This window comes from Betta splendens, chromosome 4, assembly GCF_900634795.4.
Source record: "Betta splendens chromosome 4, fBetSpl5.4, whole genome shotgun sequence".
Classification (NCBI taxonomy): domain Eukaryota; kingdom Metazoa; phylum Chordata; class Actinopteri; order Anabantiformes; family Osphronemidae; genus Betta; species Betta splendens.
In genome coordinates, this window is record NC_040884.2 from 7,032,063 (window position 1) to 7,053,493 (window position 21,431).

Genomic DNA, 21,431 nt, shown 5'->3' on the forward strand with positions numbered 1-21,431 from the left:
CTTACAGCAGATGGATGGGGGGGCTGGGTGGCGCAGCTTTGTGATAATGCTCCATAATGGCTTTCATTTTAGATCCTACTTACTGACACTCTTCTCCTGATAATCTCATTAAAGAGCACCAGGCAAGCAGGCAGTGGAGATCGCCGAGCCGCTCTCGGATAGCGCACGGGCAAGACGAGTAAAAACACGCACGCCCGGTCCCGAACACAGTTGGATTTCATGTAATAGATTAAGTAAAACTAAAGGCCAAAAGCCATGACATTTATCACTGTAAACTAGAGATGGCTCCGGGCTTTGCTGCGCTTGCCTCTTTGTGTTCCCTCGTTCTTTGAAGCGTCCTTCAGCAGCTCTGCGCGTTCTCTTTAGGACCTGCCTTCTCTTCATATGTAATGGGCTACAACAAAATGGAGCCTGAGATTCAGAGACGCCGGCATAATGGACGATGTGTACAAAAATAACGCTGGCATACCACATGCTATCACTATCATCGTGTTTTCTCTCCACCCAATTTTCCTCTTAAGTGTGATTTGCCAAGCAGCAATGAGGAACCAAGCTAGCAGCAGATATTTGGAGGGAGTTAAAAAAGAACAGAATAGCTGTAATCCTTCACGGGCCCTAAATGGTGACTGCGAGAGAGACGGAAATGTTTGTTCGTTCACTTCTAAACCATTTAGGCTTCTTCTCTGCTCTGCACTACAAGGTCTCTCTGATGACTTAGCATCAACCCGAAAAGTTATAAATAAATCCTGCCCCCTTTCCATCTCTCCCTGTGGTGTATGCCTGTTTCCCTCTCCCATGGGTGCAATTTCCCCGTGCAAACTTTTAGGCTAACAAAGCACAGACCTGCTCTTCCAGCGAGGAATGCCAAGAGGCGCCGTACTTTCTAAGAGTCATCCAAATCATTAACAGACTAAGCCAGGTTTGTGAGTGGGGGGGGGGGCAGGGAAAGAAAGGCTGACACGTACACGTACACCTGCACTGTACTGCTCCTCGTGTGTCATAAATATCTGCACACCTGATCCTGCTCCTGCCATTAAGACATTTGGAAAGATTTCTGAGGAAGGCAACACTAAGGAAGAGAGAAAGAGATGTACTATACAGTATGTAGAATGACTGTTCTGTAGCTACATGTTCCCATCAGTATGGGATAATAAAACTTAGCTGCATTTATGTTATATATGCATAACTAAAAACTTCAAATACACAAAACTACTAAAAATTCCAGTGTTGTTGTTTATGTAGATGCTGAAGACTGTCAAACCTTCATCAGGGTTCGTTTGCTCAAACCTCACACCCCGTTTCCTGTGAGCGTTTGCGTTTGGACTGACCTGTGAGCGTTTTCTGACAAGGTGCGAGCACATGAGCCTCGCAAAGCCAGGAGAGACGGAGCGGTCCTCAGCGTCCGCCCCGCTGCCTGTGGACTCGCTCCTGTCAGCTCCGATGACGCCGGCGTGGCATGAGGCTGGGCGGGTGCGGGCAGGCGTGGGATACTCCGGCTCCATCTGTCACCCTGGCTGACTTCAGCTGCTGGAAACGCCACCTCTGGGCGTCTCGCTTGCTCCTCGCACACCTGCCTGCTTGCGTACCATCCTTCCTGCATCACTCCCCGCCTACATCTGCCAAGTACTCTCATAACATGGCAAGGATATGCAGGCTAATCATTTATTTAAAGCAGTCTTACATGCGCCCTGTCGCAACCCACTCGCACTCGCACATCAGCCCTAGGCTTTCACCTGCAAAGTCCCTGTTTGCCCGTGTAAACTTATAAAGAAGATGGCTTAAGTGCTTCATTGTTTAAATTACGTGTGCATACTACTGTAGCTTTTAGATATGTCCTTCTGCATCCCAGACAAAGCCACATATACACGTCAAGGGCATGATGGCTTTAAAACAGTACGTGCTTCAAATGTTTCCACTCACTGCACTTTGTGTTCATGTACTTTATCTTTAAAAGGAAGAAAATATATATTTAGATTGAAACTGCCGGTCTGAAAGCATCATCTTGAGCAACATTGGAAGCAGCCGCTCACACGCACACACACACGCACACACACACACGGTCTAAAAATTAACGTGGACCTTGCAAAGTCCTGAATCAGCACCCGTGAGCACACACACATGCCCATGCACACAGGCATACGTACACACAGAGGAGGAATTGACTGATCCTTGTCAGTAAGTCATTTTCAGGATCGTTTTTCTGCATCAGCTGCATTTCTACTAGAGAAATGAATGCTTTATTTTCATAATGACATGGAGAAGAAGAAAATAGCTTTTTATGCGTGAACAAGGATCGACTTCACTGGGGAGGGAAGTGGGGGAGGATTTATATTTATATGAACAACCATTTTGCATCTTCCACCTATGATTACAATAGCCAAAAGCTTAGTGGCCTTACTATGTGGTATTTTACTAGATTAGTAAACAACATTGTGCTGTCAGCTGCTGTTTGTCTGCCCTGTTCAGGCTGTTATTTTTTCTCAGGTAGTCATAGCGTTCGCTGATTGCCAGCTTTCAGCAGCAAACGCAGCTCGCGATGACTTTTAATTTTCTGTTTCCTGTCGTGTCCGCTTAACCACATTAACTATTTCTCATCTTCACAAATCCATTTTGATGATACCGTCCTTAAGCACATTAACTGGAGTCTTTTGTTCGCGCCACTCCGGTCGCCTTCCGTGTGTTGGTTTCATACGTGGAATCTTGGGAAGTGATGCAAATCATAGTGACAATCCAGCAAGCCAAGCAGATGTTGGTTATGAAAAATACATGGACTGTGATGTCAGCTGTGGAGTAGTTACACTGCAGCACCTCTGACAGACACCAGCTTCAGAACCATGTGAAAAGCTGCTGGAAACCCAGTCCTTACATAAGCACAGGTTTGCCTTATTCATATACTGTACGTGCAGGAAGCATTTCAGCTTGGCTGGATCTGGCTGTGCCTGCACCATCAGCCTTGTTAAGGCAGCATACCTCCACTGTCATTCTGTTTCTATTGTGAAACATCAAGTGCACCCACAAGTATTGCGGACATAAAATATGCATCTGAACAGCGAGGATAGGTGGGTGGAGCTTATCTCCTGTACAAGGTCTGTCAGTCTAATGGGAAAGAGATCAAATATTCACCATATAAACCTCTGTTTTCCCACATCTCTTTGTTGCTGCTGAAATATACATTGACAGCACACACATAGGCACAAAGCTGATTCTCTTTGTACCCGAGATTGCAAGTCGAGCTGTTTTTCACATCATTGCTATAGTGACGGAAACAAAACTGGCTATTATTCCTTTGTTTGTCTTGTGATGAGATGCGTTTACACCTAAACGCGCGAAATGCAATTTACTTCTCAGCAAACCATTACGTCCAAAATGTGCATTTAGCTGAACCGGAAATGGACTGAGCCCTGACGATAGCGTGAACCGAGCTGACAGGGAGGGAGATGAAGAAAGGATGTGACATCTCTAAAGCCAGGTATTAGGAGAGCTGCCAGGCTCAGGAGTGCCGACATAAGCAGGCAGACACGCATTAAAATTTCAGAGTCCCGGGTCCCAAAAATGTCCCGTCTCCCCCTGCTCGGAGCCCAGAAGTGGACGTCCTGGGATCTTGCTTGGCTGCACTACTCCTCGTGTGAGCCCTCAGTCTGTCTCTTCTCATTCTGCTCTGAATGCCCTCCGTACACAGAGGCTGTGAGCGTGCCCTGTGTCAACCTTGGATCCAGAGGTTGACTATTGCTCAGGCCTGGATAGCGCCCTCTAACCGTTATACCTGTGCAGGTGGGGCTCCCTTTGTGCCAAGTACTGTACGTGCGCCGCAAGGCTGGGAGCGGATGGGTGAGGTGATGTGGGCCTTTTTACCCCCAGAAGGCGTCCAAGCGGGTGCAGCAGTGGAGGTTTCTTAATTCTGACGTAAGAACTTCACCTAAGACTAAAAGGGACTTCTCTGTCTGTCAGCTTGGTTTGTGTTTCTCGGTGCCACAACCAGCCATCCAGCCCACACACTGCAAGCTGCAGTCCACTGCCCCCAGGCTCAGGGAGCCACCGTGAGGGGGTGGTTTACATACAGCGTGTGTGTGTGTGTGTGTGTGTGTGTGTGTGTGTGTGTGTGTGTGTGTGTGTGTGTGTGTGTGTGTGTGTGTGTGTGTGTGTGTGTGTGTGTGTCTGAGCTTTTACGTGGGAAGGTGTGTGTTGACGTGTGTGTTGGTGGAAGCAGAGCCTTGGGAACTGAGAGTGGGAGCCTCCTGACTGCAACAGTGGCTGCTACCTTGGCAACCCAGGAGGGAAAGATGTGTTGAATGAGTGAGTGGGAGAGGGCTCTACAGTAGATGCGTGGCTCTGTTCATGATTTTAGTATTTTAAACAGCTTCGGTACATGCCGCATGGCGCCTTAGCGGCACGGCCGGCGTTTGAGGCGTATTTGTTTAGATTCTCGGTTCGGGCTGACGCCGTTGAAGGTAAGTGAAGTGTGTTTTGACATGAAGCCGGTGACAGGGCACTTGTTGAAATGTTGGTCAGCACTGGCCCATCAGAAATAGCACTACTTCAAGTTGCTGCAGCAGCAAGGGGCAAAACAGTCGCTGATGGGAAGTGATGGTAGCAGAGAGTGCGACACGTCTGTGACGAACCCAAACGCTTCTCTTTCTTCCTTCTCCTGTGCCTCCTGTTAAAATGTTGCTAAATTTAAGACTGACGGAACAGATTTGCTTGGTTCTAGAGAGAGGACCTCTCAAGGTGTATTTTCATCACCAGCTCATATCTCAGATGATCCCCGCACGCTGGTGGTCCCCCTCACCCTTTCTGATGAGTTTTCGGCTCATTTGTAGCTGGTTGTTAATTTGTTAGACTGCTTCAAGTTGATGCAGAGCTGTTAAATTCAGTTAAAAGTCTCCAAAAAGTTCTTTTATTTATTATTTTGATTATTATTCTGGTGTTTGACATAGTGCCAACAGTTCAAATGAACTTTTCTCATGAATTGCTAGTACAGCGTTTCACAGACTCTTATTAGCTGACAGTGTTGTAGGTGAATGGCTAATGTCATTATCCTGCTTGCGTTTTGTCTGTGGCTATTTCCGTGACTACGTGTGCTGCGTGGGTGATTACCTGCATTCCACCGCGTGTGTACTGTACGCGCGCACGCAGGAGAGTCAACGGAAAGGTGAAATTACATAGTGGGGCCATCAGGCAGGACACCCGCTCCAAGTACACTCATTTTCTCATCTCACACATTGGGCAACCTGCTGCTCCTCAGGAAACAAATAATGGCTTAGTCATAACACCTCGCCAACACACCAAAGAGCTACTCTCTAGAAATAGCAGTGATTTTACCACTGAAAAACATGCCCACCTCCCTATACAATTTATGTCAGATTGTACGAAAGGTCTGCCAAAAGAGTGGAGGTGGGTCCAAATTAGCCCCCACCCCCTCGCTCCTGCCCCACATGTACAGTACTTAGTCTCCTTGTGGAACTGGCACTAAATGAGAAAGCAGCAGAATGAGATATATTCATTAAGTAATGAGTCTGATACACACACACAAACACACACATACACACAGAGACTTCTATTTTATTGCAGAATATTATTATTATTATCATTATTATTAAAAGCATATATTTTTTATTGCTGTTAAGCATTTTTAGACTTGTATAATTTGCATGACTGAAAAATCAAGGCAAGTGAATATTTAACCTCATTAAAAGACCATTATGAAAAGCAATGCATCATTTAGGTTTTTGTTTTTAATTGACAATTAAAATATAAAGGGTAATGTATCCATTAAGCTAATTGATCATCACATATCTGGGTTTTAGGTTAGGTACAAACCCATTAGAAGCTATTCATCAAGTATTTTAATATCTTCTATATAAGTTGTTTTCATTTCTCACTGTAGTTTTTAACATTTTGTCAGCAAAGAGTCTGTTTAGAGAATCTCGCCTACACATACAACTGGGAAAAATACAGCAAATATTACTTTTACACAAGAAATGTTCTTGAGGAACAATTACAATGCGGCTATAGAATTTGCAAACAGTTGTATTAGAATTCCTTCCCTTTTCTTTATTTTTCCTGTAATCTGGGTGCAGAGTAAGCCGGTCTCTTCCGTGCTGTGCACAGAAACACTATGCAAAGTTAAATGACGCTCCATTAGTTCACCTGAGCTGTGCTTTTAACTGAGGTGTGCTGAGCCAGATCGGAGCGGGGCTCTGTGGTGCTGCGATCCAGATGCAGGCAGCAGGCAGCGCTGGTCCTGCTGCGAGTCCTGAGGTGGGCAGGGCAGGTGCAGGCTGAAGCCAGTCACGTTGCCTGCTGTCCCTGCATGCATGCAGTAGGTTACAGATGGAGAACCGCTTACAGCAGCACCTTTGCCTTTATGACTGTGCTGTGTGCATACATTTAAAAATAAATTAAATAAATTGCCTTCTTCTTCTTCTTTTGCCTGCACTCGCACATGGACACATTTACTTGTTAGCTGCCAGCCTCTGCACTCCTCACTGTCCCGCTGTGAGCACATATTTTGCTGCTTGTGTTTGTTTGTGTGAGCCTTTGTGATTGAGTGATTACATGTTTACTTGAACGTGTGTGCACATGTTTACATTTGCCAGTCCGGTGCGTTGGTGCCACGTCTTCCACCCAGTCGTGCTGATTCCTGGCAGCCGGGCAATCTGCTGGCCGCTCCCCGCTGCTAGCTGCGCGGCGGCAGGCTGGAAGTGGTGGGTGGAATCCCCACCTGCAGCTTTCCTGATGCTGTAGGCAGATGTCTCCCTCTCTGTCTCCCCTCACCTCCCCCGCTCACCTGGGGATTGTTGCCAGCCAGCTAGAAACGCTCCTCCCCTCCTGCCTCCGGCCCTAGAGGCCTTCAGCCTTGCCAAAGCAGGAGCACAGACGGCTCTGAGGGTGGACAGATACGCCAGTACCAGCAACACTTAATAAAAGTGTGCCTGCACCAACATCACATCCAGCAAAGTGCATATAGAAGTTGCTAATTACTGCAGTCATCAGGGCTGTAATCAAAATAAATACATTTAAGACTGTAATCGATGCAATGCTGGTCTAACGCAATGCTGGACACAACTCCACATACATACAGATCCCTCCTACACTGATACTGCCTACCATACAGTACTAGCATCCAAGGCTGCCTGCGTGTCACCATAAGCACTCCGCGTCCCTGTACTATTAAGCGCCAGCCAGCCCATCTCGACTCATCCTCCACAAGTGCTCTTTGCTAGCATACTTGATTCTCTGCCAGGTTTATGGTACAGAAGCTGCACTTGTCAAACCTATTTCTTCAGTATGAGGGAGAGGGGTGAGAGAATTGATGGGAGAGTGGGAGGCAAAGGGGCTAGAGATCTCAACAAAGGGCCTCACAAGTGGCAGCCTCTCTGCTGTTCAGAAAGCGACCTTATCACAAATACTTAGCATTTCCTTCTTTATATTTATCATTAATAACTTTAGGAAACCATTTAAGAGCCATCTCAGATTATAGGCGACCCTACATGCATATTTTGTGTTTATTCAAAATATTTTCTATTATCAAATGTTCTTATTCTGCTAATTATCCACAGTCTGGCTGCATGGCCGCAATTTATTGAAGAGCAGAACCAAAAACAAAAGGATTCTGCGAGTTATATTTAAACTGCCAAACTTAACACCCGATGTCAGGGAGGAGGGGGTGGGGGGTTAGTTATAAATAGCAGAAGTCTCTCCAGAATGGCAGGTTTTTAATTAACAATAGAGAGCGTCTGATAATCCACAGTTAATCCAGACGAGAACAGGGAGCAGAGGAGAGAAGAAGAGAGAATCATCAGCTGTTTGATGTTAGGACTACAAGTCCCTCCTGGCCCTTCCACTGCTCGCTGCTGAGCTGTTCCGCGCTGTGATATCCATAGCCCAAATGTATTTATTTTGTGAAACAGCCATGCTCCATATTTTGTGATTCACTTTGTCTCTGACTAACCGCTGTCTGTTCCCATTAGCGTGAATATGTGTGTGCCGCTCCTCCGAAACCGACTGCGATGCTTTGTGCCTGTGTGGTGTTACTGGATAGGGCTGTTTGCTGAGAACTCGCCGACTGAAGGCCCTGATGACTGGAGGCGTCCGCTTAAAGTCCTACGCCTGTTGAAAGGCTTGATCTGTCGGGGAAACACTGGGAGATGTCAGGCCCGCTTCGCACTCAAAGGGAGTCTGCTAGACACTTTGAGCTTAGAGGGAAATGAGGGGTGGTATTTTTTCTCCTTATGCACAGCGGCAAAGACAGTAACAAATATGTTGTTTGTACTTTGATACTTGCGAGTGCTGAGTAGAGTTTCACCGCTTTTACTCTGAAAGAAATTGACTTAAATTCATGACATGTTTCCTGCTTTCATGACTTGATACTATCTTGAGCACCTTAAAATAAATACTTCACTGGAATACATTTCCTCAGGCTCCAAGATCACCAATATTAGAAGCAGCCATTAACGAGGAGTGCACGGATCAAAGTATAGATGCAGTCTCTATCCAGCAAGATTAGTTTTACACCCAAGTTTTATTTTTATCTGTCAGTTTATTACTGTTTTCATTTGACCAGAATGCTCTCTTGAATGATCATCTGCAAACTGAGAGTCCCTGAAGGGGAAGAGGAACCTGGAAAGAAGCTGTCTCATTTGTTAAGTGTTGCAGTCTACAAATCTGCAGGATCGTGGAAGCAGAGTCGACTTCACATGACACATAGTTGACAAAAGTCACACCAAGACTCTTGGCGCTCGGGGCACAAGTCACTGTGATCTTGTCAGCAGTGATGAAAGATGTTGTAAAGGATTTTGCAAGAAATGATGCATGATATCCACAGAGCCGTGTCTACCGAGAGGACCCTGGCTGCGTTTGACAGTTTTGGAATGGCTAATGGCAGTAGCCATGAATTCAATCAGTGTTTTTTCCTCATGTTAATTTAGAAACTTACATCATGACCGACAGTGTTTTTCATGCTTTGCCTTCTCTCCCTCTGTTATTTCAGGACAGAGTTTGGGCTACGGCTTTGTCAACTACATCGACCCAAAGGACGCAGAGAAAGCCATCAATACGTTAAATGGACTTAGACTTCAGACCAAAACAATCAAGGTATCTGACTCTGTGTACAATGTTAACATACACCACAGTTGTTCTAAGACACACACAGCCGCTTCACATGAACTAAAATGATAAGAATGACTACAAAGTGTAATAGTGGAATGAAAGTGTATTTTAAAGCAAACTAAAGGCTGAGGCTGCTTCCTTTTAGTTGGAAACCTTTTAAGATAGTGACGCTGTTTGTCAATGAGCTGGAGGGTGAGATGGGATTAACATGCATGGGTCTGAGAAAGACTATTTAAATCAAAGAGGCACATCACAAAGAACCTGACTGCACTTGATATACTGATTACATCGAAATGTCAACATTTAAAGGAAATGACATAGATATCTTTGAGAGAAGGGAAGAAACACGTCAATTATCAGGTTTTTGAAAATAATTGAGGGCTGTTATTTCATTTTAATGGCATGACTAACGTGCAGGCTTGGTGCTCATTGTTATGGGTAAACTGGGGACGGTGCCGTCCCTCAGTGAAGCCTAAAGTCAAGCAGCTGTTTACATCAACCTATGGTGCTGCTGATCTTGTTTCCCCATCTCTTTGTTCCCCTCCCTCTGCCACGCGCCTGTGGGCTGTAATCTGTTGCTCTGTGGTAATCCATGGATTCTCGCTTTCCGTCATCGGATCTAATCTGATTTGATGTAATCTATTCTAATGGAGTGGGATTAGGCTCCAGTCGTAAATGAGGAGAATCCAGGCAGCCGGCAAACACTGGATCTTGAGCCATTTAAGGGACACATCCATTTTCACATCCTTTCAGCTGCTGCCTTGTGTATATGGGCAATAATAAGTCTTAAAATAAATTATGTTATATAATAATATTAAAAAGTGAATTTATTAATGGTAATTATAATAACAAGTCATTTTAAAGAGCCTTTAAAAATACATTCAAAAGTCATCGTCATCCTTGTCTCGTGTTTGAGATGCACGCACAGAAACAATATAAATACCTCATATCAATAATGAAAGCAGGCCTTTCTTCAGGATAGTTCACTCTCACACTCTCCTGACTCGAGAGGTTGCCTCCAGTGGTTCCCTTTGTTCCTCTCTGTAATGACAGCAGACAAGCCTGCATCTCTGCCTAGCGCTGTCGCTCTGTCACACCTGAGTTCCTCCCTCCCCCAATTCTCCCTCTCTCCACAACGGAGTGAAACACCCTGAAGGTAACGAGGTAAATTAAAGGGCGGCGTGGTACTTTTAAAATTAAGTGTCACTCCTCCGTGTCACACCCTTGTCACCCTCTGCCGCTAGACTTGTGAGGGAACGCTTGGCCCAGAGATTCACATGCTCTTGGGCGCTGCGGTTTCCTCCGCCATGACACCTCAGATTTTGTCAGCAGCGGCTGTGATGCTGCTTTCCCACTGAGGTGTGAGGGGAAGCAGCATGCCAAAGGTGAGAGGAGCTCACAGTGACACACGCACATAATCGTACACACATTTATACAGTACGTGCTTGTGAACACTTCAGTCTTCACACTTACAGTTTTCCTAACTTTCCTGTGCATTCACACACACACACGCGCGCACACACGCGCGAACACACACACACACATACACACACACACACACCACACTTGTACACAATACTGCTCACAGCTTGAGGAGGTGTTGATGGATTAGACATCTGGAGCTGGCTGACAAGGAGAGAAAATGAGGAAAAGCTGCACAGTGAAGAAAGGAGGAGGGGAAAAAAGAGGCAGAATCTGGAAGAGAGAGAAAGGTTTAGTGAGGCAGCGCACAGGAAGGAAGGAGAGGAACACAAGCAAAAGATCCAGGAAGCAAAAATGAGAGCGCTGTGGAGGGGAAGAGGAAGACAGACGAGACTGAGCAGAGAGGCCGCAGAGGACGTGAAAGACAAGTGAGATGTGGGGGAAGCCAGCTGTTCTCATTCTCCCACTGTTTGACTTCAGTAGGCTTTCCATGCTGCTGCTTAAGGATGTGACTGCAGATCCACCATATTTGCCTGACTTTAACCTTATTTGATGGCTTATGTCTCCACATGTCAGAGGTAATGAAAGTAGTGCAAAGGAAAGCTGCTCCCGTCAGCAGCCGCAGCAGTAATGGGATTTATGCAACTTTGGCTGCAGCAAAATCGGGTCCACACGTGGAGATGTTGGGCACAACGTCTGACAAGTGAAACATGGTGGTGGAGAGCTACTGCTGGGAGCTGAGCAGCACCGTCAAACCAGTTATTCAATTTCAGAGGACATTCACACAGTACATTCTGCAGATACAGTAATAATGTAAATCAGTGGAACAAAGGACTGAAAGCCCTTATTGCCGCGTGTTTATAGACGTGTGTTTGTGGATAAGTGTGACAATCAGGAACCGTGTGGGTGAGTGGTATCACAAGTCTTTTTATTCCCTCGGTGAGCGAGTGTGTTAAATGTTTTTTTGCTGCATAGCAGAAATGTTACCACTGGGAGCGATTTGCTCAGACAGAGTCGCTGTAACTTGGAGTGCGGTAAATGTTACACACACACAGTACAGTACCTGATTATTAAAACTAAACTGTGAAATCCACTCCTCGGAGTTTGCGAGGCTAAAAGGCGGTGGGTGAAAAGCTTAAAGGCTTTCGGTTGCTTAAAGGCTGGCTTATTTCTAACATGTTCATTTCCACAGTAAAAATAGACATACATGCATAGACATACATAATATTATTATTATTACAGTTAAAATCGTCCGTATTCTTCCTCAGAATAGCTCATGAAATCAATTAAGTGACTGAAGAGACTTTCTGGACAAAGTCCTAATACTATTAATCCCCTGGTTGTCAGAGCTGTCCTTTCAATGGAAAACACTTGTGGTTTCTACTCAAGGGAACAAAGTTTCCACTGCCTTCCCCAGCTAATGACTCAAGTGTTATCTTTCCAGTGTTCTACGTAGCTAAATCTTTTCCCGACAACACTAATCCCCAGGGCAAGGTGCAGTAAGACAGTACACTCACGTTTTCCTCCCTGTGGATCCCACAGCCAACACTCTGGCATGTTTAAAATACACAAACACGCACAGGAAAAGTCTGTGTGCCCCTCACGCTGGAGGTATTACACCAATGCAGAACTGGAGTTGATTTATACAGGGTCTAAGATTTCCCTTCTTCCCCATAGGTGTCATATGCGCGGCCCAGCTCAGCCTCCATCCGCGACGCCAACCTGTACGTGAGCGGCCTACCCAAGACCATGACCCAGAAGGAGCTGGAGCAGCTCTTCTCCCAGTACGGACGGATCATCACCTCTCGCATCCTCGTCGACCAAGTCACAGGTATCCATGTGGCAGAGGCTCCTCGCTCTTTACACTTCCACGTTAACACGCAGTCAGCGACGCCGGGCGCGTTCACGCCCACACGCTACACAGGGTGTTTCACCTCCTGACAAGCCTTAACCAAAAATGACAACTCCGAGTGACTTTGTGCAAGACATATTCACAATACTGTGCTGATCCTGTGCTGTATTAGCGCGTTAACAAGTATTAATGCAATGAAGGAAGCTGACATTTGTGAGGCCAACAGGAAAATAAACTATATAGTAATGATTTGAATAGTGAAATCGCCCAGGGTGTCACCTAGCATTTCTAGAAACCTAGCAGGCAGTTTTTCTGACTACCTCCTGGTAACAATGATTAGTATAAAATGCAGGCTCAATTACACATTCCACTACATCCAAAACACATGAATGAACCTCCGCAGCCCATTGTATTGCAGAAGAACCCCTGCAGCATGTCTCTTAGATCCATTTCAGGGGCTGTGCGTGCCTACAGGCTGCATCCTGCTCCAATGCTATGTGCAGTGTGTACTGATGAAGCAGAAAAGGAGCAGCATGCTGTAAGCCACACTCATTTGCCTAAGCAGAATAAATCACTGCTGGCAGTCAAGTGCACGCCTGTCTGTACACACCGAGCAGTCGAGGAGACGGGGTAGAGAGAGGGTGGAGAGCAACAGCAAGAGGGGAAAAGAAGATGGGGAGTTCAGACAAAGAGGGAGGAGGCTGAGGAAACCGAAAGAATACGTGACAGAAGGTGGTAAATACGCAAATACAGTACAGTAACTAAAGAAAAGGAGCAGCAGGGGGTGCGAGTCGAGCCAAGGAGTAGGGCAGCCAAAGCAAAACACACAGGGTCGTTTCTACTCTCACCTACTTCACATGCGGCCTCCTGTCTGTCTGACTCAAATAACACACACGTCTTCCACCATCAGAACTACACAACAACAGAGCGACACAGCACACGGAAGCCACAGCCACGCGCTCAACGCAGTTATTAGCTGCTCAGCTCAGGACCCACACGCTATGAATAAAAGAAATATCAGCGCAGGCGCTACTGGTCACAGGAAAGAGGTTTTGATGCATTCAGTAAAGGTTGATTCATGGGAGACTGAATAATTCATGGAGTTGGGTGGAATGTTCTCCAGAGCATGTCCAGACGCTGCAGCCGTTCATTCCCACCACTGGGAGCAACGTCAAAGGTAAAGGTTCACGCGAGGAAACAACAGGTGTTTCACATAATCATTCCTTCAACACGCTGTGCTCATACATTACACTGGTAAATGACATATGACACGATACCTGAGAGCTGGGTGCATGCATACACTCCTTTTCTCTATCTGACAAGATACATTAATGAATTATGTTTCAATTAGTCAAATTATGTTACAATAATAATAAAATAAGGTCAAATATTATATTTGCATAAAACACTCTTTCACTCTGTTTGAGGTGGACATACATGTATATCTGATGGTACATCTGACAGAGGCGTATGTTCACTCTATGAAAGCGCAGACTGTGAGCTTACAGACTAATTGTCCAAACCACCACCTGCCTCAGAACTGAGGCACACAAAGGTTTATGCGTTCACTGTGCGCACACGCGAAGACACAAAGATAATGTGAGTAAATAATGTTCTCCAAGTTGCTCCCAGAGGGCGGAAGATCGGCAGGAGAAATGTTAATGATTAATTAGATGTTAGAGTTGCTGGTGATTAAAAACAGAAGACTTTAGAAAGACCCTGAGAGTAGTTTGTTGACTTCATCGGCTCAATTTCTTTCAGTCTCTTTTACTGTACAGCTGTGCGCGCATACGACTATTGATTTAAAGTGTGGGGTAAATTTCCTACGGCTGAGACAGTTCCTAAAAAAACAAAATATATCCATTGTAACATTTCCATAAACAACTGTTGGTGTGACATTATGATCACATGGTGCCTTGAAGTCTCTTCCCGGGTCATGACTCATATTATTAAATCTGTGTCCTAATTAGTGCATGAAATTCAATCCACTGAGTGATTCACTTCCCTCTAAACCAGGGTCTGATTTGAGACACACCCTAACAAGGTCTCCACAGAAAAGCAGTCCGCTGTGGACGTACTGTAGGTGACACAGCACACATGAAGTGAGGAACGTTCTCGTGTAACCTCGCAGACGGGACACCAACGAGCCCCATCTTTTCCCCTCTGAACTGGGAACATGGTCGTCATCAGCAGGATGTGCCCCGCAGTCACTCTTCTGCTCGTAAAGACATGAAGCCACTTTAAAAGCGTCACTGTGAGCATCGTTCACAGTCAAAGGCAGCCGAAAAACACCCACTAAAACTGCCAAATTGCCCTGGAGACTCAGAGGCTGAACACAACATTGAGTCGACGAGAATGTATTGCCTCCTCCATCCGTGCACCCTCCTCTCTGCCTTCCTCTATCAATTCCTTCTGAATGGATAAGCATATTTTGTCTCTTTATCAGATCAGGCTGGATTCACCCCTGCGTCTCTTGTTGTAACCTTCGGGGAAGCCAGCCAGCCTGCGCTCGTGCTCTACTGCTCCAGGCTATCCTCAGTTGGAAACAGATATAATTTTAGACACACTTTAGGATCAATAGTGGCTGTTCCTAGCGCTTCCTCCCAGAACCGTATGCGAGCAGAGGTTAATGCTCTGATTAAATACCACAGACCCACAGATTCTTCCAAATGGCAGATCTGGTGTGAAACTGAATGGCTTCTAAGTGTACGTAAGGACAGGCTGTTAAAAGGCTGATGCCATGTTCTCTGCATGTAGCAACAGGAAACATTCCCATGGTAACTACTCAACAGCGTTCAGGCCAACGTACTGCTCAAGATGGTGATTGCCAGTGTTACTAATAAGTATTTTGCACAGCGAACAAATAATTATCTGGCATCAGGCTAGAGTTGTAAGAGGAGAGTTGTTCCTGATCAAAATGCCGTTAAATTAGATTTGGTTGCATGAAGAATTGGCCGATCTGAACAGGACATGTATGAAATCCTTTCAGACAGGTTGACTGGTTTGCTAAATAGTTTTTTGTTCTGTATGTTTGAACTTTTCAGACACAACCTGTGAATCTCTTGCGCCAACATGCAGCATTGCAAATATGCTTCTTCAAGCGTACATTGTGCGTACGATGCTTTTTTATTGAGATATTAAAAGTCCAGTCATGTCCTGTGTTTTGAGCATCTGCATTGGGTTCAACACAGAAACTGTGCAGTTCGGTTGGAGGCTGTAAAAAGTATGATTATGTTTACCTGAAACAATAACGGCAGTGGTGCTCGGATCGCCTGAAGATTACTTGCTTTGTGTCTCACCCCCTGTTTACCAAAGCTATTTTAGTTATAGCTGAAACACCGTTTACCAGATCGTTTGGAAAGAAAGCCAGAAAGAACACAGCTGCTGTCCCTGTAATCTGGTATTTTTAGACGAGGAGAGAAGGGGAGAAAGTGACTGAGACATGAGCAGACGAATGACAGGAGACGGAGGAGGGCACGCGTTCTCATTGTCTCCGCGTTTGTGCTCGGTTTCACGTGTGAGGACTTATTTTTTTGTCACATATTCTACAGAGGCTTGAAGCTCGGTGCATAAAACCCTGCGACCAAAACGTGTTTGGTGACGCATTTGTTTTATCAGATTTATGAAGATGCGCGTACGCCTGGTTGCATTTGTCATCTTAGTCATGGGGGAGTTCAACACATTTGCACAAGACTCATACATTCCATGAAGTATAAACACTGTAACATGTAAGCTTTTGGTTTGGTGCCGATGTGGTCACTACAGTATCACGTTCAGTAAACTCAATAAGCCACTACACGAAGTCTTAATTATCATTATTAGATTTCTGAACGATGATTGGTTATTGATTTACAGTGGTGGAGAGATGCTACAAAGTGGCAAACTTAATTGATTACCTTTGAATATTACTGATGTGGAAATCATAGTGCTAATTAAAACAAAAGGTAAAATCCATTACTCATAAGTTAATGTAAAATTAATATTTGACCAAAAGATTAACATAATAAGGGTTATCATCAAACTACAGCAGGATTAGCCCATCATCTTTTATGATGCTTTTAAAAACAGTGTACACAGTGTGAAGTCTGCATGAGGAGCACACTGACCGCCCTAGTGTTGATTTTAATACGTCTCTGTGTTCATTTTATTTAGTTTTCCATACCTGCGTTTATATCAAATATTTAGTTTAGTCGTACAGATGAAATCATCAAATCTGTGTAGAACAGATCTGATGCTCTTTCCCCAGAGCACCCTCGGAGCTCATTTCCCCCCAAACCCTGGCTGCCTGATCTTCATGGATCTCCCGTCTCCTGCCTCGTCCCCTCACTCCCCACCTTCGTGCCGTTCCCGCTGCGCCGGGTATAAATCCACTGTACCAAAGCACGCTACACTTCAAGCCCAGCTGCGGCGGGCCTCTCCAATGCAATGCAGTGAAGAACTGAGTCCACCCTTTGCTTTCTGCATTTTTCTTACCATTTAAGTTTGCATGGTGTACTTGTGAATTTCAACCACGGTTCTTCTCAAAGGAATTGCCCTTCTTCTGTACCGTTGGTGTGTTCTCTCCTCTGTTGACTTGAATAATGGATGTTCCCCTTCAGACTGACACCACACTGAATCCCTGTTCTGGTCCTGTCCAGCAGCCGAGAACAGAACGGTCAAGGTAATGCGAGCGGAGAGGTGCACCCTCCAGGTGGGATGACTCCAGCCTTGACTCGCGCTATCGCTGTCGTCTCCCACTTCTACGCCTTTTGTGCTCTTGTACTGTAATTTTCAGCGTGCGCACAGTCTCTGTGGGAGGCAACACGCATGCACACACACACACACACCTACACACACCTACACACACACACACACACACAGCCACATAGCGATTTACACATTGATACATACACACGCACACCAGACAGATGGTTGAAGCTCTGCTCTGACAGAGGCTAAAGCACAGGGCACCTCCACTCTTCAAAGGCTCTGCGTTTCTCCTCTTGCTGCTTTTTCAAATGCCATCTGTACCCAGACACACTAATGTTACTTAAAACAAGGACATTGCATTTTTTTTCCTGCCTCTAATTAGAAGACAGCAGGAAGAGAGTTTCTTTCTGCCTCTGCCATATTATAAATCTTTTGGAAAGCCAAGTCTAATCATTTCATACAGCTGGCACTATATAGCTCCTGAAATAAAAGATGAAAGGATGTGAGCCGGAGCGTCGGAGTACCTGAAAACATTTTAAGACTTTGCTGATGCTTGCGTGCAGCGGTGCATGCGTTGGAGCGGCGAGTGCATGGACGTACTTACAAGGATACGGCGCGCTAGATGGATGAACTTTGTGGTGTTTCAGGGAGCATGAAGAAAGGCTGTGCTTTATTACCCGGCAGCCGGGCTGCTCGCCTCGCTCCTCTCCCCGGGTCTCTCAGAGGAGCAGTCATTTCTCTCTGTCAGTCAGTCAGTGTTTGGGGAAATGATAGTAGGTTTTAGAGAAAGAGGGGCTTTGTTTGGGCAGGAGCAGGCAAGAATAGCACTGTTTCCTTTCATCATCATCCTTTTACTGTCACCTCCTAACATTCTACTCTGTCACCTTCTCTCCTTTTGTCCTTTCCTTCCTTACCGCTCGCTCCCACTCTTCCCTTTGCCCATCCCCACCCCAGCACTCACTTTTCATTCCGCCACCTCTCCACTCTCTCCATCTTTTCCTCTCTCCCTCTCTCTGTTTCCCCCTCCCCAGATTGAGGTAGCGTGTTATTAGTAAGGCAGCGAATGTGCCTGTCTGTGTGTGTTAGAGAGAGATAAGCACAGGTAGTGAGAGTTACATAAGCCTCTGTTGATTACTGTGGAGGAGAGGGAGAGTGAGAAGGAGAGAGAGACAGAGAGAGAGAGAGAGACAGATTGCTGTACCTTAGTAAGTACATTGTGCTTTAATGTTGCCTGTATGGCTGGCTGGCGGTTGATAAGTAGCCCAGGCTTCTGGGGCTGGTTGAAAAGACAGTCATTAGGTTGGACTCCCTAGACTGGGAGCTTGCTTCATAGATTGCAAGTTTGTTTTTGTTATAATGTTTAGCAGGAAGAAAATAAACCCTTCGCAAGGTTTACAGCGTTAATACGGTGTGACAGAGTGGTCATAAAAATACAGCTGGAGTTTCGTGCAGATTCATAGCCTTTTTTTCCTCATATCTCATCTGCAAGTAGCTTCTGTTTTCCATAAAAATGGGAATAATATTTAAGCATAAGCTAAGAATTAGCTTATTTAATGATGCATGTGTAGCATAACCAAAGCCTAAGCTAACTTAAATCTCCCTATACACTCATGACGCAATCCTTCACTACAGGGATTGTAGGTGCGGTTGAGGCAGTGGCACGGTTTGATTAATGGTTATATGAATGTAGTGTCACAAACATAAACACAACACAAACAAAGCCCCACTGATTCTTTCCTCCTCTCTAGTCGTATTATACACATAAGTACAGCTGGAGTGTTTCACAGCACAACTGTGTGCTGTGACTGAGGGGCACCTTCACTCGACTGTACCTGAGCCAAGAACAGCCATTGTGTTTCACCACTGAACTGTAGTAGCCTCGATAGTAACTAGTCACACTCCACCTGTGAAGTCTTGGGCCAACGGCCTTGTTGCCCCAGAATGCAGTGCTCCACTCCAAACACTGGCCTATGGACACAATGCAGATGCACTCCGGTGTGCACACGTGGCTATTGTTAGGAAAAGTGTGGGTGATGGGGTCAACTGCCTCCTTACCTCTCCACAACTCCTTACCGCGCTGTTGTATCAACTCAAGGACGCGAGCAGCTGGTTCTCACTTAAGCACACACATACGTACGCACTCTGCAATCAGTCACCGGCGATTGCAAATGGTCATGGACATCTCTACACCCTCCTTCACACTCCACACTCAATGGTATCTCTTCGTCGTGTGTGTTTGTGCGCGCCTCGTGCCTTCATCTGTATGCTGAGCGTTTGTAGAGCCCCTCCAGCCAAACCCAGCTTAGGAGCAGTTCAAGGCCAAACAAGTGTGCGGATTAAAGGGCGAATACAGTCCTCTGCCTTCCTCTCCCGTCTCAGTGGAAGAAGTGAGCGCTCTCCTCTTTCTTAACTACTGCTGAGGTGCCCTTGAGCAAGGCTTTTGCAATTTCTATGTGCCTCACAGCAGTGTATTGTGGTGACACTGGCAGGTGAAACGTGGTGTTGCAAGAGCTTCCACTGTTTAATAAATGTAAAACTCCACAAAAGTACAATTAAAACTACAAGCACACAGCACTGACCCCTGTTCTACCTCACATTCAGGACCTTCATGGCAATCACAACACAAGTAAACACAGTAAACTGTAGCAACAGTGTTGGATGCTGTTTGCAGCACGCAGTTCCCATTAGAATTGCTATTTTCTGCTTCTGACAAGCTAATTAAAACGTACAGGTACAGAGTTGGCACACGAGTAAGGAAGGAAGGGGAAACTGTGAACGCCTGTCAGGGGGAGGAAGCCAGGAAGGTAAAAAGTGAGAATAAAACAGAATAATTTACAATGAATGGAAGTTAATGAGATCGTCCAACAGGTGTAAGGAAAATACTGCAGACGTGTGCACCGCTGTGTGGTCAGCGGTGACAATGTGAGAACCTTGTTGAAGACGCTACACCTCTGCTTTCCTGAAAAGGCTTCTGTGCAAGGACTAAGAAAATAGTTTAGATACAAGTATTGGGAATTTTAGGCAAATGATGAAAGTATTGCTATTAGTATGAATGGAGCATTTTTTGTTTTTTTGTTAATATATACAATATTACCGATTGCTTTTGTAAGAAGAAAAAGCAATAAATGATGATTTACCAATTTTATGTCTTAATGTTAGATTTAATTAATCTTATTTTTTATTGTGTTCTTCTTTAAAGAGCATCTTGTTGCATCTTGGTTACAAAGTAAACAACTTTATCTCCTGGAGAGAGACAAAAGAAGAAAAGCAGGGGAGGAAATGGTTAAGGTGCTCCTGCAAATAAGAATTCAGGAGATCCAGTATCATGAGACGAGCCAACAGGAAGTAACAGGATGGCATGTACAAAAATGTGGAATAACAATAAGGAGGGCTTTTTATGTGTGAGAAAGAGACTGCACACAATGATGCTCAAACTGCCTCTCTTTTATTCAGTCGCAGTCACACAGACATGCCTGTGTGCACACAGTATTATGTAAATAGTCTCCTCGGCAGAGTGCTGCTGTCACTGAGCGAGTATCCTCTGGGCCATCTAGGCAGTCTCATTAAAACAAGGCACAGCATCCATTATTAGATACCAGCACGCACACGCACACACACACTCATGCATGGAGTCAGTAACACACACAGAGCATTCGCAGCCACCAATGAAGGACCTCCCAGGAAGCTGGTGTTTAAACGTTCCTCCCAGGTGGCAGTCAAAAACATCTCCAAGGAAACGGCTCAAATGTCACTGAGAACCATGCCCAAGGAGCGTGTGCACGGCTCGACTGGCGTGAAGGGAGAATACACAGGGCTTTAAACATTACATCCATATGCCATTAAAGAACAGTAGCAGCTGTAGGTGACCTGTTTCTGTGCAATGTCGACGCCCTGTCTGCTTTGAAACCCCGTGAAGTAAAGTGGACCCCCGTTTGTTTGTGATCTGCTGGCCCCGCAGGTGGTTCCCGAGGCGTGGGCTTCATCCGCTTTGATAAGAGGATAGAGGCTGAAGAGGCCATCAAGGGCCTGAACGGACAGAAGCCATCGGGCGCCGCCGAGCCCATCACGGTCAAGTTCGCCAACAACCCCAGCCAGAAGACCAGCCAAGCCCTTCTGTCACAACTTTACCAGTCCCCAAACCGCCGATACCCCGGCCCGCTCCACCACCAGGCCCAGAGGTTCAGGTGAGTAGCAACAGTCACGCCGTGCAGGTAAACCCATGTTTAAGAAGCGCGTTCTTAGTCCTGGGAGCCTGTGCTCCAGCCAAAAACTGCACACAAGAAGAACCAGAAGCAGTGGCTTATCCTACTGGACTTATTCCTTCAGTATGTGAAGATGAAAAATGTGACCAAGCGCTAAT

The 21,431-nt window shown here is 45.7% G+C and overlaps 1 protein-coding gene across 11 annotated transcripts in view; it reads left to right on the forward strand.

Moving 5' to 3' along the window:
- The window catches only part of elavl4 (ELAV like neuron-specific RNA binding protein 4), a 63,779-nt gene that overhangs the window by 31,553 nt on the left and 10,795 nt on the right, over positions 1-21,431 (forward strand). For 9 of the 11 annotated variants that reach the window (XM_055508200.1, XM_055508203.1, XM_055508199.1 and 6 more), the window contains 3 exons: positions 8,990-9,093; positions 12,208-12,360; positions 21,020-21,255. In XM_055508200.1, the coding sequence (XP_055364175.1) occupies positions 8,990-9,093; positions 12,208-12,360; positions 21,020-21,255 (493 nt within the window). Of the gene's footprint in view, positions 1-8,989; positions 9,094-12,207; positions 12,362-21,019; positions 21,256-21,431 lie in introns of all 11 variants that reach the window. The other 2 variants (XM_029145953.3, XM_029145951.3) reach the window with 1 other exon arrangement.